The 27664-nt window shown below is 47.0% G+C and overlaps 1 protein-coding gene across 1 annotated transcript in view; it reads left to right on the forward strand.

Moving 5' to 3' along the window:
• Positions 1-27664, forward strand: part of hcrtr2 (hypocretin (orexin) receptor 2) — an 82848-nt gene that overhangs the window by 51784 nt on the left and 3400 nt on the right. Inside the window, exons 4-6 of the mRNA XM_038801050.1 lie at positions 6032-6147; positions 6235-6458; positions 11285-11406. Of these exons, the coding sequence (XP_038656978.1) occupies positions 6032-6147; positions 6235-6458; positions 11285-11406 (462 nt within the window). The remainder of the gene's footprint in view (positions 1-6031; positions 6148-6234; positions 6459-11284; positions 11407-27664) is intronic.

Genomic DNA, 27664 nt, shown 5'->3' on the forward strand with positions numbered 1-27664 from the left:
TGGCGGGAGGGTCGGAGAATCCTACCATGCGGGCGAAATTCTCCGACCCCCGGCGGGGGGCGATCGAACCCCGGGGGGGTGCCCCCACGGTGGCCTAGCCTGCGATCGGGGCCCCCCCGCTCAGACTCCGGGCCAGTGCCCTGGGTGCACTATTTCTCCTTCCGCGGCCGCCACTGCCTCCGCCATGGCGGAAGCGGAAGAGAAACCCACAACGCGCATGCGCCGGTGGTGACGTCAGCGGCAGCTGCCCGCTGCCGTCACTGCCGGCGCATGCGCCGACCGGCGAAAGCCTTTCGGCCAGCCCCGCTGCCGGGGGCGCCGGTTTTTTGCGCCAGTCTTCTGGTGCCAACTGTTCCGGCGCGGGGCTGGCCCCCAAAGGTGGGGAGAATTCCCCACCTTTGGGGAGGCCCGACCCCTGAGTGGTTGGCACTACTCCCCTACTCCGGGACCCTCCGTCACGCCGGGTAGGGGAGAATCCAGCCCAGCCTTTCTCGCCTGATCCAACACTCTGTGGAAGATTTGGTAGCTCACAAACTGATTTTAAAAACCTGAAAAGAGGTTTAAACTGTGCATTACACAAAACTCATCGCAAATGAGAATCGATAGCCGAAGAATTAGTAGACTGTGGCCTCAGAATCTGACTGTACAGTGTCTGAAAAATGGCCTCCAAACCACTATTATGCCAGACAGGGAGTGCACACTCATTCGTAGCCAATAGTGCGCCCATATTGTGATCAATGTCCAGGGCTCACACCTGAAAGAAACATTTGACTCTTTGAATACTCAAGCATGCGATCCAACACCTGTTTGAGGTCCACACTGCCGTGTTTGTGTGCCTTGAAAACAATTGGTACTGGGTAGGCTGCCTGGAGGAATATTAGATCTGCAATAGATCTGACCAGCAGTCCTTAAACGGAACAGTTCAGGCCACTAACAGGCTTACCTGTCTGTGGAGCAAGGGGAATCAGGACTGCTCTTTCTGATCCTCCATTAAAACCACATAGTCTGCCTCGGGCCAATCTTCCCCCATGATTGCAAATTGCTTCTCGACCTTTTGGCTAAGATCAAACGTAGGGACAAGCTTGAGATCAGGTTCGGTGCATTTTGCTATCAGCTTGGATCTCGTATGCCTCTTTTGTGGGGACCATGAATTGGATTCAATTTGAATTTGAATTGTTTTTCCGAGGGAGCAAGGAGATAGGCTGAGGGCTTGTCCTGGTCACTCTGTGCATTGGCGTTATAACTTTGAGAAAGGAATATCGTTTTTTAAAAGTTGCAACCACGATCCCTCTGCAATTGCTTTCCAGCTGATATGCACTCTTCCTGTTCCCCTGACTCCTCCCATCCTCTTCCTGGATGCCCATTGAGTAGCTTGGCAGCTTAATCATAGTGCGGCCTAATATGAAATGTGCCTCAGATCCATCCTTTCAGTAAGAGGGGTCCTTCCTGCTCCCTTTCGCACGTCCATTTGGGAATGTGATCTACTTTCTAGGCCAGTATCTTGAAAAACCTAAGCAGTAAGTCAACAGAATAAAGTGTGCAGAATGTGAACAGGTTTGGGGAAATCTGGCTGGAGGAGCAATATTAACAAACAACATTGTTCCAAAGCAACTACAATAATTCCAGTCAGTTGATGACCCCTGCTGTCCATCTTATGAAGACTTGAGAGACCATAGATTAATTGATCCCTGATGATGGAGTCTGTTACATCAGCACAGTTACAACCTTGTGCTAGCAAGCAGAGATCTGTGACAAAGTTAGAGATAGTCTCCCCGTTTTTCTGGAATCTGTTATGCAGGTTAAATCGTTCCATGATTTAATTTGACTGTGATTTACAGTGTTCATCAAATTTTGCCATTATCGCTTGAAAGCTAGTTTTATCTTCATTGTCACCATACGTAAAAGAGTCATAAATGTCTACAGCTTGCCGGCCTGCCGTTGAGAATAATATCCCAATCTGTCTCCCATCGGAGGCTGCATTTAAGTCAGTAGCCGCCATGTATATTTGAAGCTGCTGTTGATACATTTTCCAGTTACTATTTAAATTACCGGTAGTTTTCAGCAACTCTGGAAGTGGCATGTGGTCCATCGCTTCGATAGGTTGTTTGGAATCAAAATGCTGCGAAGTCTTCCACAGTCGAGCGGCTGGCCCGTAACTTTTTCTGCTTGTTTTGGTTCTTTCTGGTCTCTAACCTAATCTATCCAGTACTGTCTGATTAAAGACAACCTGGTACCATCTTTTATTCCCAAGAGGCAGGTAATCTGTGCTATTCAACTCAGTTACAGTAGAGGCTTTGGAAGAAGGCTCAAAGTCATCCAGAAGTTTTACAGAAGGTTTATTGAACAACACAACTTAAATAACTGCATGAGTTCTTACTTTAAGAACTGTACTAGTAGAAAGGTTACAACTTTTCTATACACTACAACTAGGCCTGACCACACTAGCAGCCCTGAGCTAAATCTCTGCCTCTGTTCTCCTCACAGTCTAATCCACCCAAGAGGCCAGAGGACTGCTTGCTTCCACTTTTATACATGCCAGTGCTGCCCCCTAGTGGTCTTTCCATTACCCATCAGCCCCTTCTGTACATACCCATGTAAAGATCACTACAAATTGCCTTGTCAGCCAATGCCTCTCTCTCTTGGTGGAGAGGGGAGAAGGGAGGTGAGTGGGATTATTTTGGAGTCAGGCTTGGCCCAAGTTTGAATGCTTAATGATAGAATATCAGTGTTGTTGTGCTATGGCCCAGGTAGCATTGTAGTGCTTTGAAATTGCAATATGTACATATTGTTCGTTTGAAGCTGCCATGCAGAATCACACCAGCAGAGGGAGCTGTAAGGAGATGCATAGAAGGTCTGGAGAAACAAAGTTGATAAAAGAACCAAAACCAGAAAATACTGGGCAATCTCAGCAGGTCTGACAGCATCTGTGGAGAGAGAAGAGAGCTAACATTTCGAGTTTGGATGACTCTTTGACAAAGCTGGAGAGAACTGGAAATAGGGTCACATGTATACTGTTGTGGGGTGGGGTGGAGTGGAGCGGTGAGATTGGATATAGAGCCAGCAATAGGTGGAGATTGACAAAGATGTCATGGACAGAACGACAAAGGGAATGCAAATGGGGGTGGTCAAGGCTAAGAAGGGTGTAGATAGTGGCACATTAAGAGATCAGAATGTGTTCATGACAAAACAAAGATAAACAGTGTTTCAAAGGGCAACAAGGAACAGGGAACAGATTGCCAGTGGGGAGAGGGGGGAACAATGGTGAGAGAAATATCCACGACAAAAGAACCCATTATTGCTCATGCGTTTTATTTTCTAGTCTAATTCTAGCTGTTCTCAAGTCCCAAGATCCTCAAACTCGCTAAAAACCTCAAAGAATAGGCAGCTGGGGCAGCACGGTGGCGTAGTGGTTAGCACTGCAGTCTCACGGCACCGAGGTCCCAGATTCGATCCCGGCTCTGGGTCACTGTCCGTGTGGAGTTTGCACATTCTCCCCGTGTTTGCGTGGGTTTTGCCCCCACAGCCCAAAGATGTGCAATCTCTCTTTATTGGGTACTCTAAATTAAAAAAAAAGATTAGGCAGCTAATCTTTTGCAGCTCTCAATTTTTAATTAATTTAACCCGCATGTGATAAACATTGGGAGAGAGATGTAAAATGGACTGCCTACTTTGCTATCATCCATTTTACACTATAACACAGCTGCTTCACAGCTCCAGGGTTCCAGGTTCAATTCCCCGCTGGGTCACTGTCTGTGCGGAGTCTGCATGTCCTCCCCGTGTGTGCGTGGGTTTCCTCCGGGTGCTCCGGTTTCCTCCCACAGTCCAAAGATGTGCGGGTTAGGTGGATTGGCCATGCTAAATTGCCCGTAGTGTCCTAAAAAGTAAGGTTAGGGTTAGGGTTAAGGGGGGGGGGGGGTTTGTTGGGTTACGGGTATAGGGTGGATACGTGGGTTTGAGTAGGGTGATCATTGCTCGGCACAACATCGAGGGCCGAAGGGCCTGTTCTGTGCTGTACTGGTATATGTTCTATGTTCTATGTTCTAACCCAAGATCAATCTCAGCTTCTGAGTGAACAATAAATACAAACAAATACAAAGGTCTAATTCTGACCTTTGGGACCTCTTGGAATCCATTTAAATTCTGTGATTCTCAGTTTCCGGGAGAGGATGTGGACACCACATCAGATACACGATGTGGACTTTACAATACGTCACTTTGAAGACTGTTGAACATGATGGTGCTTCCCTGTGAGAGTTAGACACTTGGTTGGCTGGACAAAATCAGTTGCATAATCTCATTAAGTATTGTTACTTGGACAGGAACCACCTCGAATTGAAATGTAAAAGGGAATGGTATGTTTTGCAGTAATTTGATGCTAGCGTTGTTGCTGGTAATTTTTGTGGGATGATTTTTCTGCCTCTTTATTTGTTGCGAAATGGCTGTCAGAGTGTGTACAAAGAGCAAAGAACAGTACAGCACAGGAAGAAGCCCGTCGGCCCTCCAAGCCTGCGCCAACCATGCTGCCCGTCTAAACTAAAACTTTCTGTATTTCCAGGGTCAGTATCCCTCTCTTCCCATCCTATTCATGTATTTGTCAAGATGCCTGTTAAACATTGCTATTGTACCTGCTTCCACCACCTCCCCCAGCAGCGGGTTCCAGGTACTCACCACCCTTCGTGTCAAAAACATGTCTCGCTCATCTCCTCTAAACGTTGCCCCTCGCACTTAAAACTATGTTGTCTAGTCATTGCCTTTTCCACATCTCCAATTGTAGAATGTCACTGGTTTTTAGCTGTGACCCTTCCACCTTGCAAAGTTTTTAAGTGGTAATAGAATAGAATTGTATACGTTTTAGAGGCACTTGTTACTCTTAACAGCTCATTCAAAATTCCAATTTTCGCATCTGGGGGGTGATTCTCCGAGCCCCGCGCCAGGCTGGAGAATCGCCGCAACCGTGCCATGACGCACCGCGCTGGTGCGCGATTCTCCGAGGTGCGGAGAATCGACAGCATTTGTGCCATCGCTTTCGGTCGGGCTGCCGATTCTCCGACCCAGATGGGCTGAGTGGCCGTCCCGATGCGACAGAGTCCCGCCGGCGCCGTTCACCCCTGGTCGCTGCCGGCGGGAACTCTGCAGGAACGCTCGGGGGGCGGCCTGTTGGGGGGGGCTCCTTCTCCGGAGGGGGGGGGGCCTCCGAAGGGGTCTGACCTGCAATCGGGGCACACCGATCGGCGGGCCGGCCTCTCCCTCCCCGGGCCTACTTTCTGCCGTGGCCGGCCCCTGTTGGGTCGGGGCTGACGCGCATTAGAAGTTCCCCGAGCATGCGCAGGATGGCGTGGTCCAACTGCGCATGCGCAGGATTGAGCTGACCCAACTGCGCATGCGCAGGTTGGCACAGTGCCCATTTGGCACCGCGTAAGGAGGCTGGAATGGCTTGAACTGCTCCAGTGCTGTGGGGGCCAGAATAGGTCATGCCCGGGACCTGTTCATGCCGTCGTGCAACGCGACGGCGTTCACGAGAACACTTGGCCTCAATATCGGAGAATCGCACCCCCCCTATGTTCCACCACTGCTAATATCTTAGAACATAGAACATAGAACAGTACAGCACAGAACAGGCCCTTCGGCCCTCGATGTTGTGCCGAGCCATGATCACCCTACTTAAACCCACGTAACCCGTATACCCGTAACCCAACAATCCCCCCATTAACCTTACACTACGGGCAATTTAGCATGGCCAATCCACCTAATGGAAGATAAAGATATTGTTGAACTATGATCAGCAATTTTTTTCTCATTAATATGACCTTCTGTATTACAAAATACCATATGTAGCACCCTGAATATATTATCTTGAAATATCTACTGACAAAATTCACTAGAAGGACCTAAAATTTAAATTAAAACTAAATGGTAGGCTGATATTATTTTAATTTACTATTTCCTGAATATAATTTATTCATTATAATTTTATTCATGATAATTGTATTGAATTTCCAATATACAGTTTTGATACTTTTTTGTTTTACAGATGACATTTATCCCAAAGTGTATCATATCTGCTTTTTCATTGTTACATATTTGGCCCCTTTGTGCCTCATGATTTTGGCCTACTTTCAAATATTTCAGAAACTCTGGTGTCGGCAAGTAAGTATGTGACAGCGCCGCCAACAGGAAACTTACAATTCTCTCAGAACGTTTGCCCTCTACTGTACCTTTTCACTTAAATTGCAGATACCAGGGACTTCCTCGGTGGTCCAAAGAAATTGGAAGCCCCTTGCACTGCAGTGTTCATCCCAGAAGGCTGGCAGAGTCCAGGTCAAGTCACGGACAAGTGCTGTGGCTGCAGAAATCAAACAGATCCAAACAAGACGGAAGACGGCACGGATGCTCCTGGTGGTTTTCATTTTTTTCACACTCTGCTACCTTCCAATAAGTGTTCTCAATGTTCTGAAAAGGTACGTTTATTTCCAGCAGATTGGTGTTGGGACCAGGTTAAGAGCGACAGATTGGTTTTTCTCTATTTCCACTCCCATTTGGTTACAGCAGAGCTTTTGAATTCTAAAACAAAAGGATTCAGTATTGCCAATTTAGCACGCACTTGATTGTGCACTGCTTTTAAGAATTAAGCCAGGCAAGTATTCTTGAGTTAAACACATAATGGAGTTAGTTTTGATGTACTAAAATCAGGTAAAAATATGAAAATTTTGAAAATGTACAGATATGTCCTACTTCCCAGTAATATTTACAAAGGCACATTCAAACTCCAAGCATACAGAAAAAAATACAACTTTGTGGAGTACTAGAGCTTAAACTTTACCAGATTAAAAAGAAGGAAAGTCAATAAAGATTCACTGATTTTATCCGGAGACATTGGTTCACCATCTAAGGAAGTTGCTTTAAAGTTGTGGCTGGTATATTCTTTTTCTCCTGGAACCGTGGTTAAAGAAATCCATTGCTTTTTGGCCGAGAGTCTGCTGTAGGAATGTAGGCACACCTTTAACCGGAAAAAAACACGGTTCAAAGCTTAGATGAAGTATTGTAGCGATGGAGAAGGTGTGATAGCTGTTCCCTCCAGCAACTAGAATATCTTTGCCAAATCTCAAATTCAAGAATCCACAGACAAGGTTGTATCACATGACCTCATGCCAATTTATGTTACTGCAATTAACTCCTAAGTGGTTCATTCTTCCATTTGGATGAGATTGGAAGGAAGCTTTTCACATCTTCAGGGTTGCAGTTGTCTGTTGGGCCTCCATAAAGATGTCTCCATGAAATGAAGCGAGGCTACATCGATGCAAACTGGCAGACATTCAAATTCAGTGCCTTTATGTTCAAATGAAACGTCCCTTTTTAAGCAGTTTAATATGTGAAACCAGACGATGACCTTTCAAATCAATTCCATAAGGGACATCTTCATGACACTGGAAATATTGTCATTAAATTGAATGATTGCTCAACCTGAAACAGTCAGAAGTCTTATTTACATGAAGTTGGCTTTTTAACTGACTATGATAAAGATACTGGGCGGAATTCTCCGCAAGGCCCGATGCCGTTGTGAAACCTGGAGAGGTTCACGACGGCGTCGGAAGCCTCTCCCGGTCCCCTATTCTCCCCTACCCAGGGGGCTATGCGGGCCATACCGGGAAACTCGGCGGCCGGGCCTTGTCCCTGGCTTCAAGGCCCGGCGAGCCAAGAATGACGTCGCGGCGGAGTCTAATGACGTCAGCCGCGCATGCGCGGGTTGGACAGCTCAAACCCCCGCATGCGCGATTGCCGTCTTTCCCCTCAGCCGCCCCGCAAGATGTTGCGGCTTGATCTTGCGAGGCGGCAGAGGGGAAAGAGTGCGTCCCCTTGAGATGCCGGCCCGACGATCGGTGGGCACCGATCGCGGGCCAGTCCCCTCCCGAGCATAGTCGTGGTGCTCGATCCCCGATCCGCCCCCTTTCGGCCCCACACTTATCTGGCGCACCATGTTCACGACGGCAGCGACCAGGTGTGGTTGTCGCCGTCGTGAACAGGTCGGGAACGGCAGGTCGCTCGGTCCATCCGGGTTGGAGAATCGCGGGCCGCCATGAAAAACGGCGGCCCGCGTTTCTCCGAGCGACGTGTCGGAAAACCGGACATGCCATTTTGGGGGGGGTGGGAGAATAGCGGGAGGTGCGGGAGCAGACCTCCCGCTATTCTCCCACCCATCGTGGTTGCAGAGAATCGCGCCCACTGTCTTATAACGTCATCACATTTTGTGAGGACAGAATGTTAACTATCCATTGTGTCTATCCATCCATATTTATTGATTGATCTATTTACAGTTGTATTTTTAAATATCCAGAAAATCTAACCTGTATCCAAAATTATTTAAAATTTTAAAATACATTTACTGGGGTCTCGGGAGAGAGCACAGAAGTCGACTAATTAAATAGTTCACTCTCAGAGCCAGCATGGGTATAATGGGTTGGGGGGCCTTCTTCATGTTGCATCATTCTATGATCCACAGGGCCTTGGGCATTAGACTATGTCCATGGTGGAAGGTCCATGACTTTGAGGTTCAATCCTCAATGCAAGAGTTCTTGCCAACTGTTACACTTCATTGGACATTGCATTCAAGGCAATGTCTTGCAGCTGAAGGACATTATATAAAAACAGTTAATTAATTATTGCAGTGATCAGCAGTGTTTTTCAAATTTATTAGGCTTCTTTGAAAATGCTATTATGTGAGTAAATAAGTGTATTTCATTCAATGTTAGGCTTTCTAATAGGTTCTTGATAAGGTTATAAAAAGGATATAGCTCGGACGATGAAGGAGAAGGTTGCGATTTAACTAAAAACCTGACTGCACGATTGCAAGTAAAAGTAGTTAGAAATGGGAACTATTCATTTGGGAGCAGTATCTGTGCATTCATTTCCATTGGAATTAGTCCTTGGCTTCCTGCCATAGATGTTAATATTCTTAATGAGAGGATTAACGATCATTCTCAAGTATAGTGCATAATACTATAGAATGGTGAATTCAGTCAGGGTGGTGGTAAACGGATTGAAAGAGTTTAAGCACCAGGGCATCTGATTTATTTAGTTGAGACAAATACAGTGCAATGCATACTACTGATCAAATATCAATTAGAGAAAGGATTTGGCAATCAATGAAAGATAACAAGAACAGTTAACATGAAGCCAGAATCAAGAGTTATTAGTTAAACATCACACACAGTACCCCATCCCATTTCTACTGGCTTCATAACTCTGAAACTATTCAACTTATATTTACATTTGTATGTAACATTAATTTACCAAACTATCTTTATACATTGCTCCAGCCCAGTAAAGTTTTTATAGAGTAAAATATTTTTTTATTTATGTCAAATTATATTTGGACAAATATTAAATAGAAATATAAACACAATGTTGAATGTGCACAATCATTTGGAAATGACACAGGTATGTTTCATAGATTCATAGAATCCCTACAGTGCAGAAGGAGGTGTTGCTCGTTCTGGGTGAGTGTGCTTAACACTCGATTTGGCTCTGTTTCATTCGTTAGCTTTGGAGTCGCCAGGTATCGTTAAGATACCGCCACAAGTTTCAAGGTCAAGTTCAAAGCAATAAAACCATACTCCAATTAGTAAGTTCAAACAAGACACGTTTATTATATTACAGTATTCTACTAATCATGCATATAAAACTATAAGACTAGGCTAATCCTACCACTAACAGGCCAATACTTATCTGGATAAGGGGACTGCCGGATCAGGGAACAACGGCCTCTAGCTTTGTCCTGGGTCCACAGGCTTCCAGTAGTTATGGACTAAAGGGGGTCAGGAGTGTCTACTCTCGTAGCGTGCGTTGTATGACACTTACGTGATGGCGGCTACTATCCAGGCCTCTCCTCCTCAAGGTTCTTCTGCTGCAATGGTGTTCTGCTGGGAGGGCTGGCTGGTCAAGGAGAGGCTGGCAGAGAGAGAGAGCTGGGGTCGGGGTCTCTGTCTTATACCTCTCTCAGGGTCTCAAGCCCACCTGGGCGGACCCTCTATACACTCGCAATCGATTGGGTCTCTTCCCAATCGATTGATTTGAATTCCCCAATAACGGGCACTCCTTCGATCACTGGGCGGTTCTTGGGACTTATTGTTTTGGACTTCTCTTGGCGCCGAGAAGTCTGGCCTTCCATTCAATGTATCGATTTGAGTTAACTTGTTTCCATTGTACCTGGGAATCACCCGGTATCGCCTCATTAGTATGCTAACTTGTTTTCTTCCACAGTGCTGTCTGGTTTCTGCAGCAGTCAGAACTGGTTTCTGCAGCAGTCAGAATACACAAGTGCTTTTGCAAGCTGCTTGCTTTTGCAACATGTCCATTTTCCCTGCATTCCTTGTAATCTTCCATTTTGTGTTGGGCAGTGGTCACCCCAGGTGGCTACAGAGGCCACTTGGCCCATTAAGTCTCCACTGACCATTCTAAAGGCCCCCCTACACAGACCCAATCGCCACCTTATCCCTATAACCCCATCTAGCCTTTGGACACTTGGGGGCAATTTAGCATGGCCAATCCACCTAATCTGCACATCTTTGGACTGTGGGAGGAAACCGGAGTTCCCAGAGGAAACTCACGGAGACACAGGGAGAACATGCAAATTCCACACAGACAGTTACCCAAGCCGGGAATCGAACCTGGGACCCTGGTGGCATGAGGCAGCAGGGCTAACCATGGTGCCACCGGGTCACCAATTTGTTGCAAATTTTATCCCAGATTTGCACATTACTGCCACATTCAATTTCATGGGGGTTGGGGGGGGGGGGGGGGAGAAAACAATCAATAACAAAACAATTGAAAATAAAGGGTACAGCGAGTGTTGAAATATGAAAGCAAAAAATACTACGGTTGGTGCAATCTGAGATAAATCAGAACATGCTGAAAATACTCTGCAGGACTCAACATTGGGGGTCAATAGTTTCAGATCCGCCCTGCGGGTGATATGACACCATGGGCGACCTTAATACGCAGAGAGTCGGGCTCCCTCCCTTCAGTGGAAGGAAGTCCTGCACTCAAGAGCTGTAGATCAATTTGATTAGCCGGCAGGTCTTGCAGTCCCAGCAGTCCCAAAACCCAGTATTGAACGCTGCTGGGACTACAAGAACATCCATGAAGCAGATCGGCAGCGACTGGATCCAGGTATGTCCTAGGCATTTTGGGCCAAAAACACGACCGGTGCCTTTAAAACGAAAATTTATATTTCTTTCTGTAAAATGGCCACAGAAACTGACTCAGTTTTTCTCCTTCATTCCTTCAGGGTGTTCGGAGTCTTTGACAATGTTAACAACAGAGCAACACTCTACGCATGGTTTACATTCTCACATTGGCTGGTGTACGCCAACAGTGCAGCAAATCCTATTATCTATAACTTTTTGAGTAGTAAGTTGGCTTTTTTCAATTTATTTGGCTCGTGTTACTGAAATACCAGATTGAATTCTGACAATTACTTAGCTTTAAATTGTCCGTGCTTTGTCAAGACATGCTGAAAAACCTTCACTGTCATCAATCTGAGGCGTGGACTGGTTCCAAAGCTGAGGCAGCTGCTGAATTATTAGGCTGTAAAAGAGATTGTGATGCATTTGTGACATTCAGCAAATGTGTTCTTAGAATGACAGGAATGAGGAAAGGCAAATAGTTCCATTCAGTTTGTCGCCTGTTGCTGATTTGAGGAGGTGAGCCCGTGAGGTGTTCATTTAAACAGTCAGACGAGTGGGCCATGTCTTCTGATGCCAACAGCTGCATGTTGAGATATTCGCTGCTGTTGTACATCGGGACCTTTGGGAAGCCTTCTTGTGCACAGGCATGGTCATTGCCCAGAGAGTCTAAACTTCCGTTGGGGCAGATTTGCGCTGTCCGGAACACTCTGAGAATGTTTCTTATATTGAATCAGTGTTGGAGACTTACGCCTGTTGCACGATATAAAAGCTAGTATTGTGCTGCAGTCCAAAAGATGTGCAGGTTAGGTGGATTGGCCATGATAAATTGCCCTTAGTGTCCAAAATTGCCCTTAGTGTTGGGTGGGGTTACTGGGTTATGGGGATAGGTTGGAGGTGTTGATCTTGGGTAGGATGCTCTTTCCAAGAGCCAGTGCAGACTCGATGGGCCGAATGGCCTCTTTCTGCACTGTAAATTCTATGTCTATTCTATGTCTATGTCTAACCTCTGGTGTAGGTCAATGATTAACAACGGACTTGCCTCACCCCACGCAGTGACCCATCCTCCCGACAACAGAGTCACATGAGGAATTGGCAGCGACGTACATTGTATCTGTCTTCACACTGGGAGATGTCAAAATAATAAGCAACCTAGGGTCTCGCAAGAAGAGGGAATTAAGTACAAGTAAAAAAATAAGTATTGAAGGAAGTAATCATATTCAGTGCCACAAATCCTCTGGACTGTTTTCTGAGGTTTTGAAAGGGATAGCTGAGGAGATATGGGGTGCATTGGTTTTGATCATCTAGAATTCCATAGATTCTTGAATAATTCCAAAGGATTGGAAGGTAGAAAACAGAAACTGCTATTTAAGAAAGAGGAACTCAAGCAAGCAACTATAGGCCAGTTGGACCAATAGCAGTCCGACAGGCAAAATGCTTGAATATTATTAGGAATATGGCACTTCAAGCATGAACTGATAAATCCAAGTAAATGCAGATTTGTGAAACTAAAGGTACGTTCGATGAATCTGTCAGGGGGATGCAAATAGTAGGATGGGTAAGGGAGAACCAGTGGATGTGGTGTATTTGGATTTTCAAAAAGTATACTCACTGAACCATACCTTACAGACAATGGGCGCGATCCAATGGCCACGTTGTGCCAGAAAAGCAGCTCATTGTGGCACAGTATGGCTGATGAATGCTGGGAGAGCCCGCTCCCGGGATCTACCCTGCATGCCTCGCGAGATCTCATTAGATCTCGCGAACCATTGCGATGTAAATCCCGCCTGCAGAAGACCAGTGGTGGCATGTAAATGGAGGTCACACGTTAGGTGGCTCCTGCTGGGGATTCTGGCTTTTGGACTTTAGTACTTGGCTTCAGGGGCAGTTTTTGAATGAACTGGTGCAGGAAGATGTAAGGAAGGTGGGAGATGTCGAAGACATAGAAGAAGCCATCATGTGGAGATGCCAGCATTGGACTGGGGTGAGCACAGTAAGAAGTCTTACAACACCAGCTTAAAGTCCGACAGATTTGTTCCGAATCACTAGCTTTTGGAGCACTGCTTCTTCCTCAAGTGAATCATGAATTCCTCAGGTGAATGATTCACCTGAGGAAGGAGCAGTGCTCTGAAAGCTAGTGATTCGAAACAAACCAGTTGGACTTTAACCTTGTGTTGTAAGACTTCTCCAGAAGAAGGGCACTGGAAAGAAGGGGGTAAGTTAAAGTCTGCTCTTGAGTGAGTAGGTGAGTCTGGCGGGAAGAAAGATGGCTTGGTTAGGATCACTGGATGGGGCTGCACCCCTCACAGTGGAAACTCTGACTGAGGTGATGGCCGGGGAATTTGAGAGGCAGTTCACCAAGCACATGGAGGTGCCGTGGAGGGAGATGATGGCTGTGATGAAGGAGTGGGTGGAGGTGGTGATGGCCCCGGTTAAGGTGGCAGTGTCGAAGACATTGGCCGAGATACGGGAGCAAGAAGAGAAGTCGAAGGGGGTGGAGGAGGCTCTGTCGTAGTACAGTGACCAGTTCACCTCTATGGGTGAGGAGCTGTGGAGGGTGGTGGAGGCTAACAAAGGGCTCAGAGCTGAGGTGGAGGACCTGGAGATCAGGTCAACGTGACAGAATCCATGGATCGTCGGCCTGGTCTGAGGGGTGGAGTGCCCGAGGCTGACCGAGTATTTTGCGAAGATGTTGGCAGAGCTGTTGAGAGAGGGGGAAGAATGCTCTCGATATGAGTTGGACAGGGCACATTGGTCGCTCAGGGCAAAGCCGAAAGCAAATGAGCCACCAAGGCTGATCATAATCTGCTTCCATACGTTTCATGTTAAGGAGAAGGCCCTGAGTTGGGTGAAGTAGAGGCTAGAGGTGAGGTGGGAAGGCTTTCGTATACAAATATCTCAGGACTTAACGGCAGAGTTGGCGAGAAAGCGAGCGGCTTTTGGACAGGTGAAGGCAGCACCATACAGCAACAGCGTGAGGTCTATGAGTTGAGAGTTACGCACAACTCGATTCTGACTGGGGGTCTCTCACCCCACGCCCTCCAATCCACCATCACCATTACCCTGGCCATGCCCCTCTGAGACGGTGAAGGCAGTGGAGGCGTTCATGAAGGCCAAAGGATTCGGACTGAAATGAGAGATGGAATAGGGATTGGGACTTGGATTGAGGGGATGGGGTCTGTGCTTTGTCTTTACCTCTCTCTTTCTCTGTTTCTCGTTTTGTATTTGATGGAGGGGGTGTATGGGTTTTATGAGTTTTGAATGGGGGAGTGTAGTTTACCTTTGTTTATAGTTGGTTACAATTATATTGGGCTTTGGGTTCATGTCTGTTTTCTGGGTGTGTGGTTTTGCGCCGGCTTTGTTTGTTTTTCTGGGACGGTTATGGAGTAGGGGATTGTGAGGAGGTGGGCTCAGACAGGGGCCTCTGCACTAGCCAGCGAAGATTGGCTGCTGAACTGGAGTGTGGTGTGGGGAGGGGGTACGGTCGTCGGAACCTGGTCAAGCAGAATTTGATGGGCCTGGGAGGTGCAAAAGTTGGGGAGCTCGAATCGATACTGGGAGAGGTGTTTGCAAGAGGAAGTGGATGGGGGAATTCTGGGAGGGAGGAGGATGGATTCGGCTGTAACAAAAGGATGGGGTGGGTCAGGCCAGAAGGGCATGGCTGGGGTAATGGTGATGGTGGATTGGAGGGCGGTGGGTGAGAGACCCCAGTCAGAATAGTGACGTGGAACGTGAGGGGTGTGGGGGACCGGTGAAGCGATCAAGAGGCTTTATATATTTGAAGAGCTTAAAGGCTGATGTGGTGGTGCTGCAGGAGACCCATTTGAGGGTGAAGAATCAGGTGAGGCTTAGGAAGGGTTGGGTGAGTCAGGTGTTTCACTCGGGGCTTGAAAATAGGGCTCTGGGGGGTAGCAGTATTGGTGGGCCAGAGGGTGAGGTTTCAGATGGAGAAGGTGGTGGTGGATCAGGGGGGCAGGTACGTGATTGTCACGGGGCCGCTGGAGGGGCGGTTGGTGGCACTGGCGAGCGTATACGCCCCCAACTGGGATGCTGCGGGGTTTTTAACGAGGTGGATTCCTGCATCTGGAGACCCATGAGTTGATAATAGGGGCGATTGGAACATGGTGTTGGAACTGAAGGTGGACAGGTCCCAGCCGCGCTTGCTGTCCCAGTCTGGGGGTGGGGGGATGGGGAGGGGGCGAAGGCGTAGGCTGGCCTCATGAAGGAGATGGGAGGAGTGAATCCGTGGAGGTTCTTGTATCCGAGGGAATGGGAGCATTCATTGTATTCAAAGATTGATTTTTTCATGGTGGGAATGTCACTGTTGGTTGGGGTTAGGAGGTCGGAGTACTCAGCAATCGTGATTTTGGATCACTTTCCACATTAGATGGATGTGGCTTTGGAGAAGGGTCTAGCCCAGAGGCTGGGGTGGAGAATGAATATGGGGTTGTTAGCGGACCCAAGCTTCTGTGGCAAGATCTGGAAGGTGGTCGAGGAGTATGTGGGGTTTAATTGCATAGGTGAGGTCTCGCTGTTGGTAGTCTGCGAGGCTCTGAAGGTGGTAGTGGTAGGGAAGGTGATCTTGTTCAAGGCTAAGGAGGAGAGTGAGGAATGCCAACAACTGGTAAAGGTGATTTTGAAGGTGGTTGGGAGGTATGCGAGGGCCCGGACCCAGGTCTCCTGGCCAAGAGGGAGGAGTTGCAGGCGAGGTTCAATCAATTGTCCACAGGGAAAGTGGTGCACTAGTTGAGAGGAGTGAAAGGCGCATATGAGCATGGGGAGAAGGCAGGGCGGATGCTGGCTGGCCAGCTCTGGAGGGAGGCAGCGGCGAGGGCGATAGTTCAGGTGTGGGATAGGACGAGGAAACTGGTGGTGGCCCCAGAGTAGATTAATAAGGCATTTGAGGAATTTTATAGCGAGCGATATAGGTCGGAGCCACCAGGGGAGGAGCGGGGGATGAGGGAATTTCTGTACAGGCTGGAGTATCCGAGGCTGGGAGAGGAGGATAGAGCAGGGTTGGAGGAACCAGTCGGGGAGCAGAAGGTGAAGGAGGTGATTGGGAGGATGCAGGCAGGGAAGGAGGCGGGGTTCAATGGGTTCCCAGTCGAATTTTACAAGAAATTTAAGGACAAGTTGATGTGGTTGGCAGTGGGAATGTTTGAAGATGCGAATGGTAGGAGTGTCTTGCCGCAAACAATGGGACAGGCTTCCATCTTGATGTTGTTAAAGAAGGACAAGGAGCCTGTGGAGTGTGGGTTGTATAGGCCCATATCTTTTCTGAATGTAGATGCCAAGGCACTGGCATAGGTGTTGGCATTTTGGTTGGAAGGGTGTCTCCCAAAGGTGATTGGGGAGGACCAGACGGGGTTCGTGAAGGGATGACAGTTGTTCTCGAACGGGGGTGAGGTGTTTGTTGAATGTGGTCCTTTCTCCGGTGGAAGAAGGGAGACGGAGGTGGTGGTGATCCTGGCTGCGGAGAAGGCATTTGATTGTTTAGAGTGGAGTTATTTGATGGTGGTACTGGAGAGATTTGGCATTGGGCTGAAGACTGTGGCGTGGGTGTGGCTGCTGTATGAGGAACCACTGGCGAGTGTGTGCACTAACAACATGAATTCAGGGTATTCCGACTGCGGGGTATGAGGCAGGGATGCCCCCTGTCCCCCCTTCTGTTTGCACTGGGTATAGAGCCCTCGGCCATTGCGCTGCGGAGCTTGGGGTTGTCTAAGGAAATTGTGAGGGGGGTGGGAGGGATAGAGCATAGGGTGTCCCTATATCTGCTGTTGTATATTTTGGAACTGAGCATGGCAGTGGGGAGTATAATGGAGCTGTTCCAGATATTCGGGATGTTTTCGGGGTAAATTGAATTTAGGGAAAGGCAAGTATATAGTCTCCGCACCGGGAGTTGAAGCGGGGGTCGGGGCTGCCACTCCGCTTGGCAACAACCCACTTTTGGTATTTGGGAGTGCAGGTGGCCCGGGATTGGGCAGAGCTTCGGAAGTTTAATTTCACTGGCTTGGTGGGGAGGGTGAAGGCCGACTTGCGGAGGTGGGATAATCTCCCCCTGTCGTTGGCAGACTGGGTGGAGGCAGTTAAAATTAATGTTTTGCTGAAATTCTTGTTTTTGTCCCAATGACTGGCTGTCTTTTTGCCAATGTCCTTCTTCAGGGGGTGGACAGGCTGATCTCTTTGTTTGTTTGGGGGAAGGGGGGAGAAGGTGCCCAGGCAGTCAGGCGAGCTAGGCCACCCAAACTTGCTAATGTGCGGCAAATGCGGAAAAGGAACTTTTGAGATTTTACTGACCTACTTTCCAAAGTTGAGCAGAGAAAAGGAGTGGGATTAAAACAATATATGTACAGATATGAGACGCTTTCATGTGGAAAGTCCCTTGTGCTTGTGAGAGGGAGAGTTTGGTTAGTTATGTGTAATGAAATTGTTGAGGTAAATTAATTAAATCTGGCTGAGTGCCTCAGGAGTGAACCTTGTGCTATAATTGTTGGCCTAGCCAGCGATACCCTCAAGCCTTAATGAACTAAAAAAGAGGTTGGAATTCAAGAAATGTTCAAAGTCCAATTAGGTGAGGAAAAATTCTCAGCAAATTGGAATGGGACAGATTTTTAAGTGAGACAGCTGAGGTGAGGTGGAAAAACAAGTTGGCTCACAGGACTGTAGATCAGAGATGGGCTACTTTAAAAAAAAAGGATGGCAAAGTTACAGCGTAAGTATATGACACTAGAAACATCCACTTCTTCAAGTTTCAGAATGCTGAGGTTAGAGTTTAGAAGAGGTCAGACATAAGCTAACACATGATTAACAAAAAGGAGGAAATGAAGAATAAGTGAAAGAAAGAATGACTTGCATAATTATATAGCCCAGTTCAGGATGTCATCAAGAATTTCGCTAAGCCCGCGCGCCAAAGTTAGCGATGGCTGACGCATATGAGCGATTCGTGTCGGGGGGCGGGCGTGGGGGGGGGGAGAATAGCGGGAGGGCGTCGGACCAGCGTCGCCGTAAAAATTTGCGCCGCCCGCTATTCTCCGCCCCGTCGTGAGTGCGGAGAATCGCGCCCCAAGACTGGTTCGGCGAGAATGACGTCACCCCGTGCCTGGCAAAATGACATCACAAGCGAGGCAAAGAGGAGAACTCATCAAATCGTGGAGGTATGAAGAAGAACTAAGGAAATCAAGAGGCAATGTGCACTGAGAAAGATAAGGAGCTGCAACTCCTCATCGACAAACACGACACTCGGGGATGAAGAATGGAAAAGCCGCAGACGTCATCTGCGACCCCCTCCCCTGCGCATGTGCCGGGATGACGTCAGCAGCCGCTGACGCTCCGGCGCATGCACGGACTTACGCCGGCCGGCGAAGTCCCTTCGGCCCCGGCTGGCGTGGCGCCAAAGGCCATTCACGCCAGCCGGCGTAGCGGGAACTACTCCGGCGTGGGAAGCGCAGAAGTGGATGGGATCCCAGAGGAGATTTTCAAACGAAATAGATGAGGTCGCCTATCAGTTCCATCAGCTGCTCCTGAAAATCTTTGACAGAGGCGAAATCCCGGCCAATCTCGAAGATGCCGTTATCGCCACCATCTTCAAGAAGCGAGAAAATCGGCCTGTGAAAGCTACTGAAGAATCTCCCTACCTTCCATCGCTGGATGATCAACACCTGAATGCTCACTAGCCACCTTCTGCCACTTCTGAAGAAAACCTTACGGAATACCAGTGTGGAACAATGGACACGATTTTCCCTGCTCAACAACTTCAAGAGAAATGCCAGGAGCAACATTAACCACTCTACATGGCCTTCATCGATCTGACCAAGGCTTTTGACTCAGTCAGTCGGGAAGTGCTATGGGAGACCCTGTCAAAAGCCAGCTGTCCAGAGAAATTCATCAACATCTTCCGACTTCTCCATGCCAAGATGTTGGCAACAGTCCTCACTGATGGAAATAAGACAAAAATCTTTGAGACCAAGATTGGAGTCAAGCAGGGATGTGTTATCGCCCCCAACCTTTTCCCCATCTTCACTGCCACCATCCTTCACCTTGTCAAGAAATAACTTGCCAGTTGAGTGGGCATTGTCTACAGGATGAACAGAAAGCCTTCCCACCTCAACCGGTTGAAATCCAAGACCAAAATGACACTGACATCCCTCATGAACTTCAGTATGTGGATGACAATGCCATCTCCACTCTCTCAGAAGAGAATCTCCAAGCCATGCCACACACCTTTGTGAAAACATGCCAAAGAATCAGTCCCAGCCTCAACCTCAAACTCAAGAAGAACAAAGTCCTTTATCAACCCGCCCCAAGGCCCCCTCTTCATCCATATCAACAGAGAAAGCATCCCAAATGTGAAATATTTCCATACGAGGGAGCCATCTCTCATCTAAGGCTGACATCGATGCAGCAATCCAACATCCTATCCAATCAGTGAGCACCACCTTTGGACACTTAAGGATGAAGGTCTTTGATTACTGCGACATCTGTGCTGATACCAAGATCCTTGTCAACAAGGCTGCCCTCCTCCCAACTCATCTATGCGGCGCAGAAATTATAGGCCATCGTTGGCAAAGGCCATTGAAGGCAAATGTCATTGAGGCTTCAGTTTAATTTCTCAATCAAAATTAAAGCACTGCAGGGTTGAACGTTCCCTCTGGGGAGTGAGAAACAGAGATTGACACTGTTTCTGGCTGCCATACCAGATCCCGAAGGGGAACAGTCACTCATTGGGATTCTCATGAGCACCAGGTTCCAATTAAGGATGGCACACAGTCTCTCAAACCTGCTGGGCCAATCATCGGCCTTTCAGGTTGGAAGGAGCAGTAGAATCTCATGGAAGGTGAATAAGAGGCAGCACGGTAGCATGGTGGTTAGCATAAATGCTTCACAGCTCCAGGGTCCCAGGTTCGATTCCCGGCTGGGTCACTGTCTGTGCGGAGTCTGCACGTCCTCCCCGTGTGTGCGTGGGTTTCCTCCGGGTGCTCCGGTTTCCTCCCACAGTCCAAAGATGTGCGGATGCTATGCTAAATTGCCCGTAGTGTCCTAAAAAGTAGGGGGGGGGGGGTTGTTGGGTTACGGTATAGGGTGGATACGTAGGTTTGAGTGGGGTGACCATTGCTCGGCACAACATCGAGGGCCGAAGGGCCTGTTCTGTGCTGTACTGTTCTATGTTCTATGTTCTAAGAGCATGGGTGGCTCAAGATAGAAGTGTCCTCTCTTCAATGTTAAAATATTTAATTGGAAAATGTCTTTTGCAGGCAGTGCACCATTGTGAGGAGGGGGTGTGGGGTGTGAACCCCTCCACAGGATATCACACACCCAGATTGGCAGGCAACGGCTCTAGGCATTCCTGGAGCAATAGCCCTCCCGGTGCCCGTCTCCAGAGACCCAACTGGCCTCTGTTACCTTCAAGAACCTGGAGGTCGATTGAAAATCCCATCTGGCCACTTTTAATTGGCTTCAGTTAGGTTCTTAATGAGTCTGATAGTCAATCCTCCACACACAGATAGGTAATGAAGTTGGCCTCCAATCGCAGCCTCCACAACAATATTCCAGAGGTGGGCTGGAGTTGGGGATCTGGCACGCAGGTTAGCCAGCAGTGCTATTTTTAACCCCCACACCAATCCCCTATTCCAGCCCCAATGGTGGCTGATGATTCAGTCCAGATGTTATGCTTAATTTTCTGGAGTGGGGCTTGAGGCACAGAAATTTGTGACTGAGAGGCAAGAGCGCAAACAACTGAGACAAGGTTACCGCCTAAATCTAAGTGAGGAAAAAAAAGAAGAAAATGGGAAAGGAAGGAGAGAGTTTGAAGAGAGAATCTCAAAAAATAGTCAAGTATTTTGGATTTTCCAAACACTTCAGTCCAAAGAGATTTGATGAATACGAAGAGAAGCCAGTGAATTAGCAAAGGTTTAGCTAAGACCAGTCACGATACTTAATAAGAACTTTGCTCCTGTGATTACAAAAGAGAAAGATATGGGGAAAAAGGTAAATTCTGACTTAATTTTTAAAAAAGCTGTGAAGTACTTATAATATAGAATGGAAAGCAAGAGATGAAAATATTTTGGCTTAAAGTGTACAAAGTGCTTGGACCTGACATTCTATATCCAGAGATTATGAAGGAAATGGGGACTTTCAAAATTCCAGTTTGGGTTTGTACTGAGAGGGGGTATAGAGCAGAGAATTGGAGAGGAGCAGACTGGAAAGGCGAATGGATTCCTTCTGTGCGACATTACTCCATGACTCTTTGATAACAATAATGACTTTTGAACAGAAAGACAGAGGGTTCAGAGTTTGTTAAAGGTCAGTTAGTTTATTAGCAAAGGTTGGGGCCAAAAATCCCGGAATCCCCATTTTTGGTACTGGAGCAATCCTTGGACTTTAGATGATGAAGCCCAAAGTGCCCTCAATATTTTGTCTGGGGCCTCAATCATTTTGATCAAGTCAACAAGGAATGAATGGCAACCTATGCAGGCTGAATGAAAATCAGGTGACTGCTGGTGTTCAAGACGCCTCGAGGTACTGAGAGTGAGCTGAGGAATTGATGGTCAGGAGGTTCAGAATTTGATGGACCTAGCGGAGCAATGACATAGTGAGAGGAACATTGTGGGCAGGAGCCTTTTACATTCTTCCTCCGGAGCTGAATTGCCGCTAGTTTGCACTGCTGCTAGAAGCGATTTACTGTCCCTTGCCATGTAAATATATGCATTGCGGGAATTGCAAGGTTTTCTGTCACGAATCCCATTGTCTGGCCGCCATTTTGAGCGGGCAGCAAGATAGCGACCTCCCGTCCTATTCCCCCTCCCCTCCGCAAATTCAAATCCTGCCCTCAGTCGCTGACAAGTAGGAGCATTCTCTCCCTCCACCATGGGAATTATTGAGTTGCCTCTTCTCCACAGTAACCATGCATGAGGGTGACCCAACTCCCACGCTGTGTTGTCCACCTGGTCTTTTACTCCCTCATTGGGTGTTTTAGGTGGTTTCAATAACTCTAGTCGTATATCAAGGATTATTGTAAGATTCCCTTGAAGAGACGCATGTTTAGCAAGTCACAAAGTTAGTCACGTATAGTTCCTTCTTACCAGGAGATCTGATTCCTTCACAGGTAGAGTTGGAATCGGAATCGGGCAAGGAAACCTTTTGGATGTAACACTCTCCAGATTTTAAAAGGCCTGGGCCTACGGCCTTTTCTGCTGCTAATATTCTGCAGCAGTGCTTGATTTTCTCCCGACTTCTTGAAATAAATTGAATTCATATCTGAAGACAGTTTTGGTCACACAATCACTTATAGTGTCCAACCTTATCACAAGCAGCTATCTCAATTAACCGAATGCCGTTCACCATTTCCTAATACCATATGAGTCTATCACAAAGGCACTGATCATAATGTATTAAGCAGGCTAACAATTTTAGGAAGTTTAATTCTTATAAGTACTGATCTCAGAACAAGCTTGCTATTTTTCCATGTATCACAGCAAGGAAATCCCTTTCACATTGTCTAAAATTACATTGATTCACGGTTCTAATTCGTTTGAAATTCACAATGAATATTGGGAAGTTATCCAAGAATTTAATGACATTAATTATTCTGTATATAATAATGGCATCAGGTGCTCATTTGCCTCATCTCAAAGTGTAGCTCATGCAAAATGGGCATCTCGCAGGTGTCCAGTAAGGTGGTCTAACCAGTATTGGTTAAATTGAACATGCTGGTGCAAATGAATCGATATAAAACCTATGTGTTAGAAACTGACAGATAGGTAGGAAGAGCTACAGATTGCGAACAAGCACTCTGCTCAGAACTAATTAAGGTGCTCAATGGATTGTGAAAGGCTAATGGTGCTTAGTATATGGGAGATGGCGCACCAGGTTCAGCTGGAAAGCAGATGCATTGTTAAGTGTGAAAATGAAAAAGTTGCTGTCTAAGTTGTGCTACTTTGCTATTAACCTCCCAAAATGGCATCTGGACCTTAGGTTCCCTTTTTTAATGGAACCTGCTCTACTTAGCCTTTAAGATGCTCATTAAACTTGCCACAGAAAGTCATATCTTGTCATTAAGCGTAAGAAAGCTTTTAATGATGTGATATGTTAAGAATTGTCGATCGACTCCTCTGGGACTGAAAATTAACTACAATCACTGAAACCTCTTGTGCCTTCAGATTTTGAATTTATTTTCCTGTCTCCTCTCTCTCTCTCTCTTAATCCAATCTTTCTTCCCCCACTTGTTATTTCAATTTGTACATCCTGATTCACCCTCTTCCTCAGACCTATCATCGTTTGTTTCCCAATCCTTAATTCTGATTGGATAAAGAGATCACCCTATTGTTTGTCCTGTTTATCAGCTCTGACATTTTGCATCTTTAAGGGAAAAATTGTTTTGAGTGGAAGGGTGCAGGACCAAGGTTAGACAATAGCAGATACCATTAGATGCCTTGCACCAGCAACAAAATCTGACCCAAAGGACGGGCTTTCCTTCCTTCTCCATGGCATGTTCTACAGCAGTGGAAGGCGGCTCACCAGTGGCTGGAGGGGGGAAACCTTTGATACCACCGTTAACACAACAATCACTGCCGCGGGTCTCGCGGACGACCAGACAATTCCCCCCCCCCAAATTTTTTTTTCTCCAAATTTACCATTCTGGAGCAGTTATTGTAGAAAAACAGGCCATGAAATAAATAAATAATTTCCTATTTACAATTTCCCCTGGTCAGAATATTTCTTCAGTTAATAGTGATAAAAGTGCTTACAAAATAAAAATAGAAACATTTTTTTAAAAATATTAAATTTATTTTTAAAATGATCAAATCCTGTCAGTCATCCATTAACATTAGCTCATCAGAGGCTATTGTCTATTTGACCCTAACTTTTGCCTCTTTATTGAAGCTTTTATTCTTCAGGTATGAATGTAACCGCAATGTTCATAAACATCCAGCTATGATTGACAGGTCCTGGCCATATAAAAGGCAGTTAAGTGCTTTCTGCGGAGAAAAAGTGGAAGTAAAAGCATTTAACTCCTAAATGTTTACTAATATTATGGTTCAGTTCAAAGCAGGGTACTTGAGATACATTCAAGCATGAAGGGAAATGAAATTAAACAGTCCAAATATCTGGCTGTCTGACGCTGTCAATTACAGCCTTTGAAGTGAATAGAAGCCTTTCATATCAAAGAATATCAGGAGTTTTAAAGCTTGTGAAGTGTTTTTGGTGTTCTATGAAGTTACAGCTGCAGTTTTCCAGATATCTGTCTGAGGCAGCAGGTGTAAGGGACAGGTGAGTGAAAAAGCAGTGATTTTTTTTCAATGTTTCTGCCTGGACTGCTCTTTAGCTTTCAGGCAGGTGTGACTGATGGGGTAGGGGGTCTCTGTTATTGGGGATTTCTAATGGAAGGATCTTAGAGATTCTGTGATATGGGGGGGGTCATCTAATATGGGGGGGGGGGGTTCTCTGATATGGGAAGTACTTAATATCGGGTGGGTTTCTGTTATAGGGGATCTTTGTTAATGGGGGGTCTCTGATATGGGGACTGTGGTTTGGGGTTTCTCTGACATGGGGGTATCTGATGGGTTTGATGGGGGTCTCAGATATTTGATGGGGGTCTCTGATGGGGGTCTGGTGGGGGTATCTTATGGGGGGTGGGTGTCTCTGATGGGGAGATGTGATGATGAGTCTGATGGGGGTCTCGGGTATCTTGTGGGGGTCTCTAATGGAGGGTTTGGTGAAGTCTGGGCGGTTCTCTGATTGGGGGGGGTCTCTGATAGCAGGTGGCCAGGATTAGCATTGTTGGGGGGAGGGGACCCTCCATTGGACCTTGAAGGGCACCTACCTTAAATATTTATCCCTCTGGTCCACTGCAAGGTCCAGTGCATCAGGGCCATGCTGACAAATACTTGCATCAATCCATGCCCTCGTGAATCCTGGACCAGAGGGCCAGAGCATCACGGTGGTTTAGAGAATCCAGTGCCAGCCCATTAATAGGATGGCCAATTTGCATTCTCCCGCTGGCGCAGGGCGCGAGCCTCAATGGCGCAACCAGTGGGTGACTGGAGCATTGGCGCCGGGTACTGATCCAGGGTTTTCCCCCGATTATCCACCGCATTAGGAACTTTGCTACCGGCTGCGGGTGATGGTGAACCCAGTCCCTGTTCTTCCTTTATTTCACATGGCTATTGGGTTGTTAACTCCTGGTCTCCTTTCTGCAGTATGCTAACTGGCCACTTTTGTCTTCAACCTCTTTTTAAAAAAATATTTTTATTGAAACCTTTTTCATTTTGACACAATAGTTTGACAATATATTATAAAATGGATGCTTCAGGTTACAATATAAAAAGTACATAATCAACAGTTAAAAACACATCCAAACCTAACCTCCCAAAAATAAACTAAAAAAACCCTGAAGAACTGACGGTGACTAACTCTTTGAAAAAGGAAATGGATGGTTGGCATCTCAGGTAAAATCCCTCTACTGACCTCCTAATGGTGTACTTGACCTTCTCCAAATGTAAAAGGTTCCATGAGGTCACCCAACCAAGCCGAGACACTGGAGGACGAGGACCTTACTCTGAAAAAAGCCTCATTCCAAACCTCCTCACCTTGAATAGAACCTAATTCACCCACCCTCTTTATCTTTGCCTCATCCACCGGAGCCAATTCTGCCAATAGGATCTGTCTATTAATACCAAAAATACTCCTCCCACCATATCCGGCCAAAGATACAATCCTCTTCAAAGGGAGGATGGTGGTGTCAGGGAAATGAAGGAAAATATTTCTGCAAAAAATCGTGATTCTGGAAATAACTAAACAAATTGGACCAGCTCCTCAAAGGTGGCAAACTTTCCCTCCATGAACTGGTCCCCAAACCTCTCCAAACCCTTCCTCTCCCATGACCTAAACGTTGAGTCTGAGCCCGCTGACACAGAAATGATTACCACAGATAGGGGCCAACAATGACATGGAGTTAAATTTAAAATTCTGTCTGAACTGCTCCCAGGGTGGACAACACTACCGGATTCAAATAAAATCTTGCAGGAGAGAACGGAAGCGAGATAGTTACAAAAGCACCCAAACTAGAGCCATAACCAAGAACTCACCTCAATTTGCCTCCATATGGAACTCTGATCACTAAGCCACCCCCGCACTTTCTCAATATTGGTAGCCCAATAATAAAATAGTAACCAAAAGAGAAAATGCTGGAAAATCTCAGCAGATCTGGCAGCATCTGTCAGGAGAGAAAAGAGCTCACGTTTCGAGTCCAGGTGACCCAAAGCTTTGACAAAGGGTCATCTGGACTTGAAATGTCAGCTCTTTTCTCTCCCTACAGATGCTGCCAGTCCTGCTGAGACTTTCCAGCAGTTTTTCTTTAGGTTTAGTGCAGGTATTGTCAAGCGGTTGGTGTGCAAGGCTGCAGACTCAGCCTCGCATTTCAACCTGGCGCTATTGGCATACAGGGCGATTGGTTTGTCTCTGGCGCAGCTGCTCATGAACCGCTACCTGAGGACGACTGTTCCAGCCATCCATGTTCCAGACCTTGACCACCTCACGGTGTTGCAGAAGGTGCAGCGATCCAAGGACCAGCAAAAGATCACGTATGATGCTCATGCCACAGATCTGCCTGCGCTGGCTCCAGACGATGTTGTTCGCGTTCAGCTGCCTGAAGGAGGTTGGTCAGCCCCAGCTGTTGTTGTCAGACAGGCTGCTGCCAGGTCTTTCATTCTCCAAATGGCTGATGGCCCCATTTTACGGCGCAACAGGAGGGCGCTGCGTAAAGTTCCCTGACCATCACCCGACCGCACTTCTCCGCATGTCATCATGTCTCCTCCGGATGTCTTGTACTACGAGGCCACTGATCTGGCAGCGATCCCCACCTGTCCACAAGGCCAGCGAGATGGCAGCCATCCCGCCTGTCCAGGTGCTGGCGTCCCCCCCTCCACCTCTGTGACGATCGACAAGAATTCGTCACCCACCACAAAGACTGAATCTATCGACTTAAATCTTGTAAATTTTGTTCAGTTTGCTCTGTATCTGCACGATAGACACCTTTCCATGTACATATGTTCATTCATTCCCCACTTGTACATAGTTATGCATGCATATACAGCCACGTTCCAAAATTTATTTTAAAAGGGGGAGATGTCATAATATCCACTGATGTATATCGTGAGATGCAGACAGGCAGTGATTGACACACAGGATAACCGATGAACACACACGACACAGATCAACCAATCACCAGAAAGGATACCACCACTATAAAGCCCACAGGGCATTGAGGCTCTCCCTCTCTCACAGGACACGGCTAGGGAGATAGTCGCAGTGCACAGGCCAATGAACATCATCACCATGTGATAGAGAGCTAGTCTGGTCAAGCCAGTAGGAGGTTATCAGTTAGGTTAATAGAGTGTCAACCCACAGCAGATTATGTACAGCAATCAGCAGGTTCAATAAAACAGTGTTGGACCATCTCCTGTGTCGGAAGCCTGTTTCTCGTT

Source organism: Scyliorhinus canicula, chromosome 6 (genome assembly GCF_902713615.1).
Source record: "Scyliorhinus canicula chromosome 6, sScyCan1.1, whole genome shotgun sequence".
Taxonomy (NCBI): Eukaryota; Metazoa; Chordata; class Chondrichthyes; order Carcharhiniformes; family Scyliorhinidae; genus Scyliorhinus; species Scyliorhinus canicula.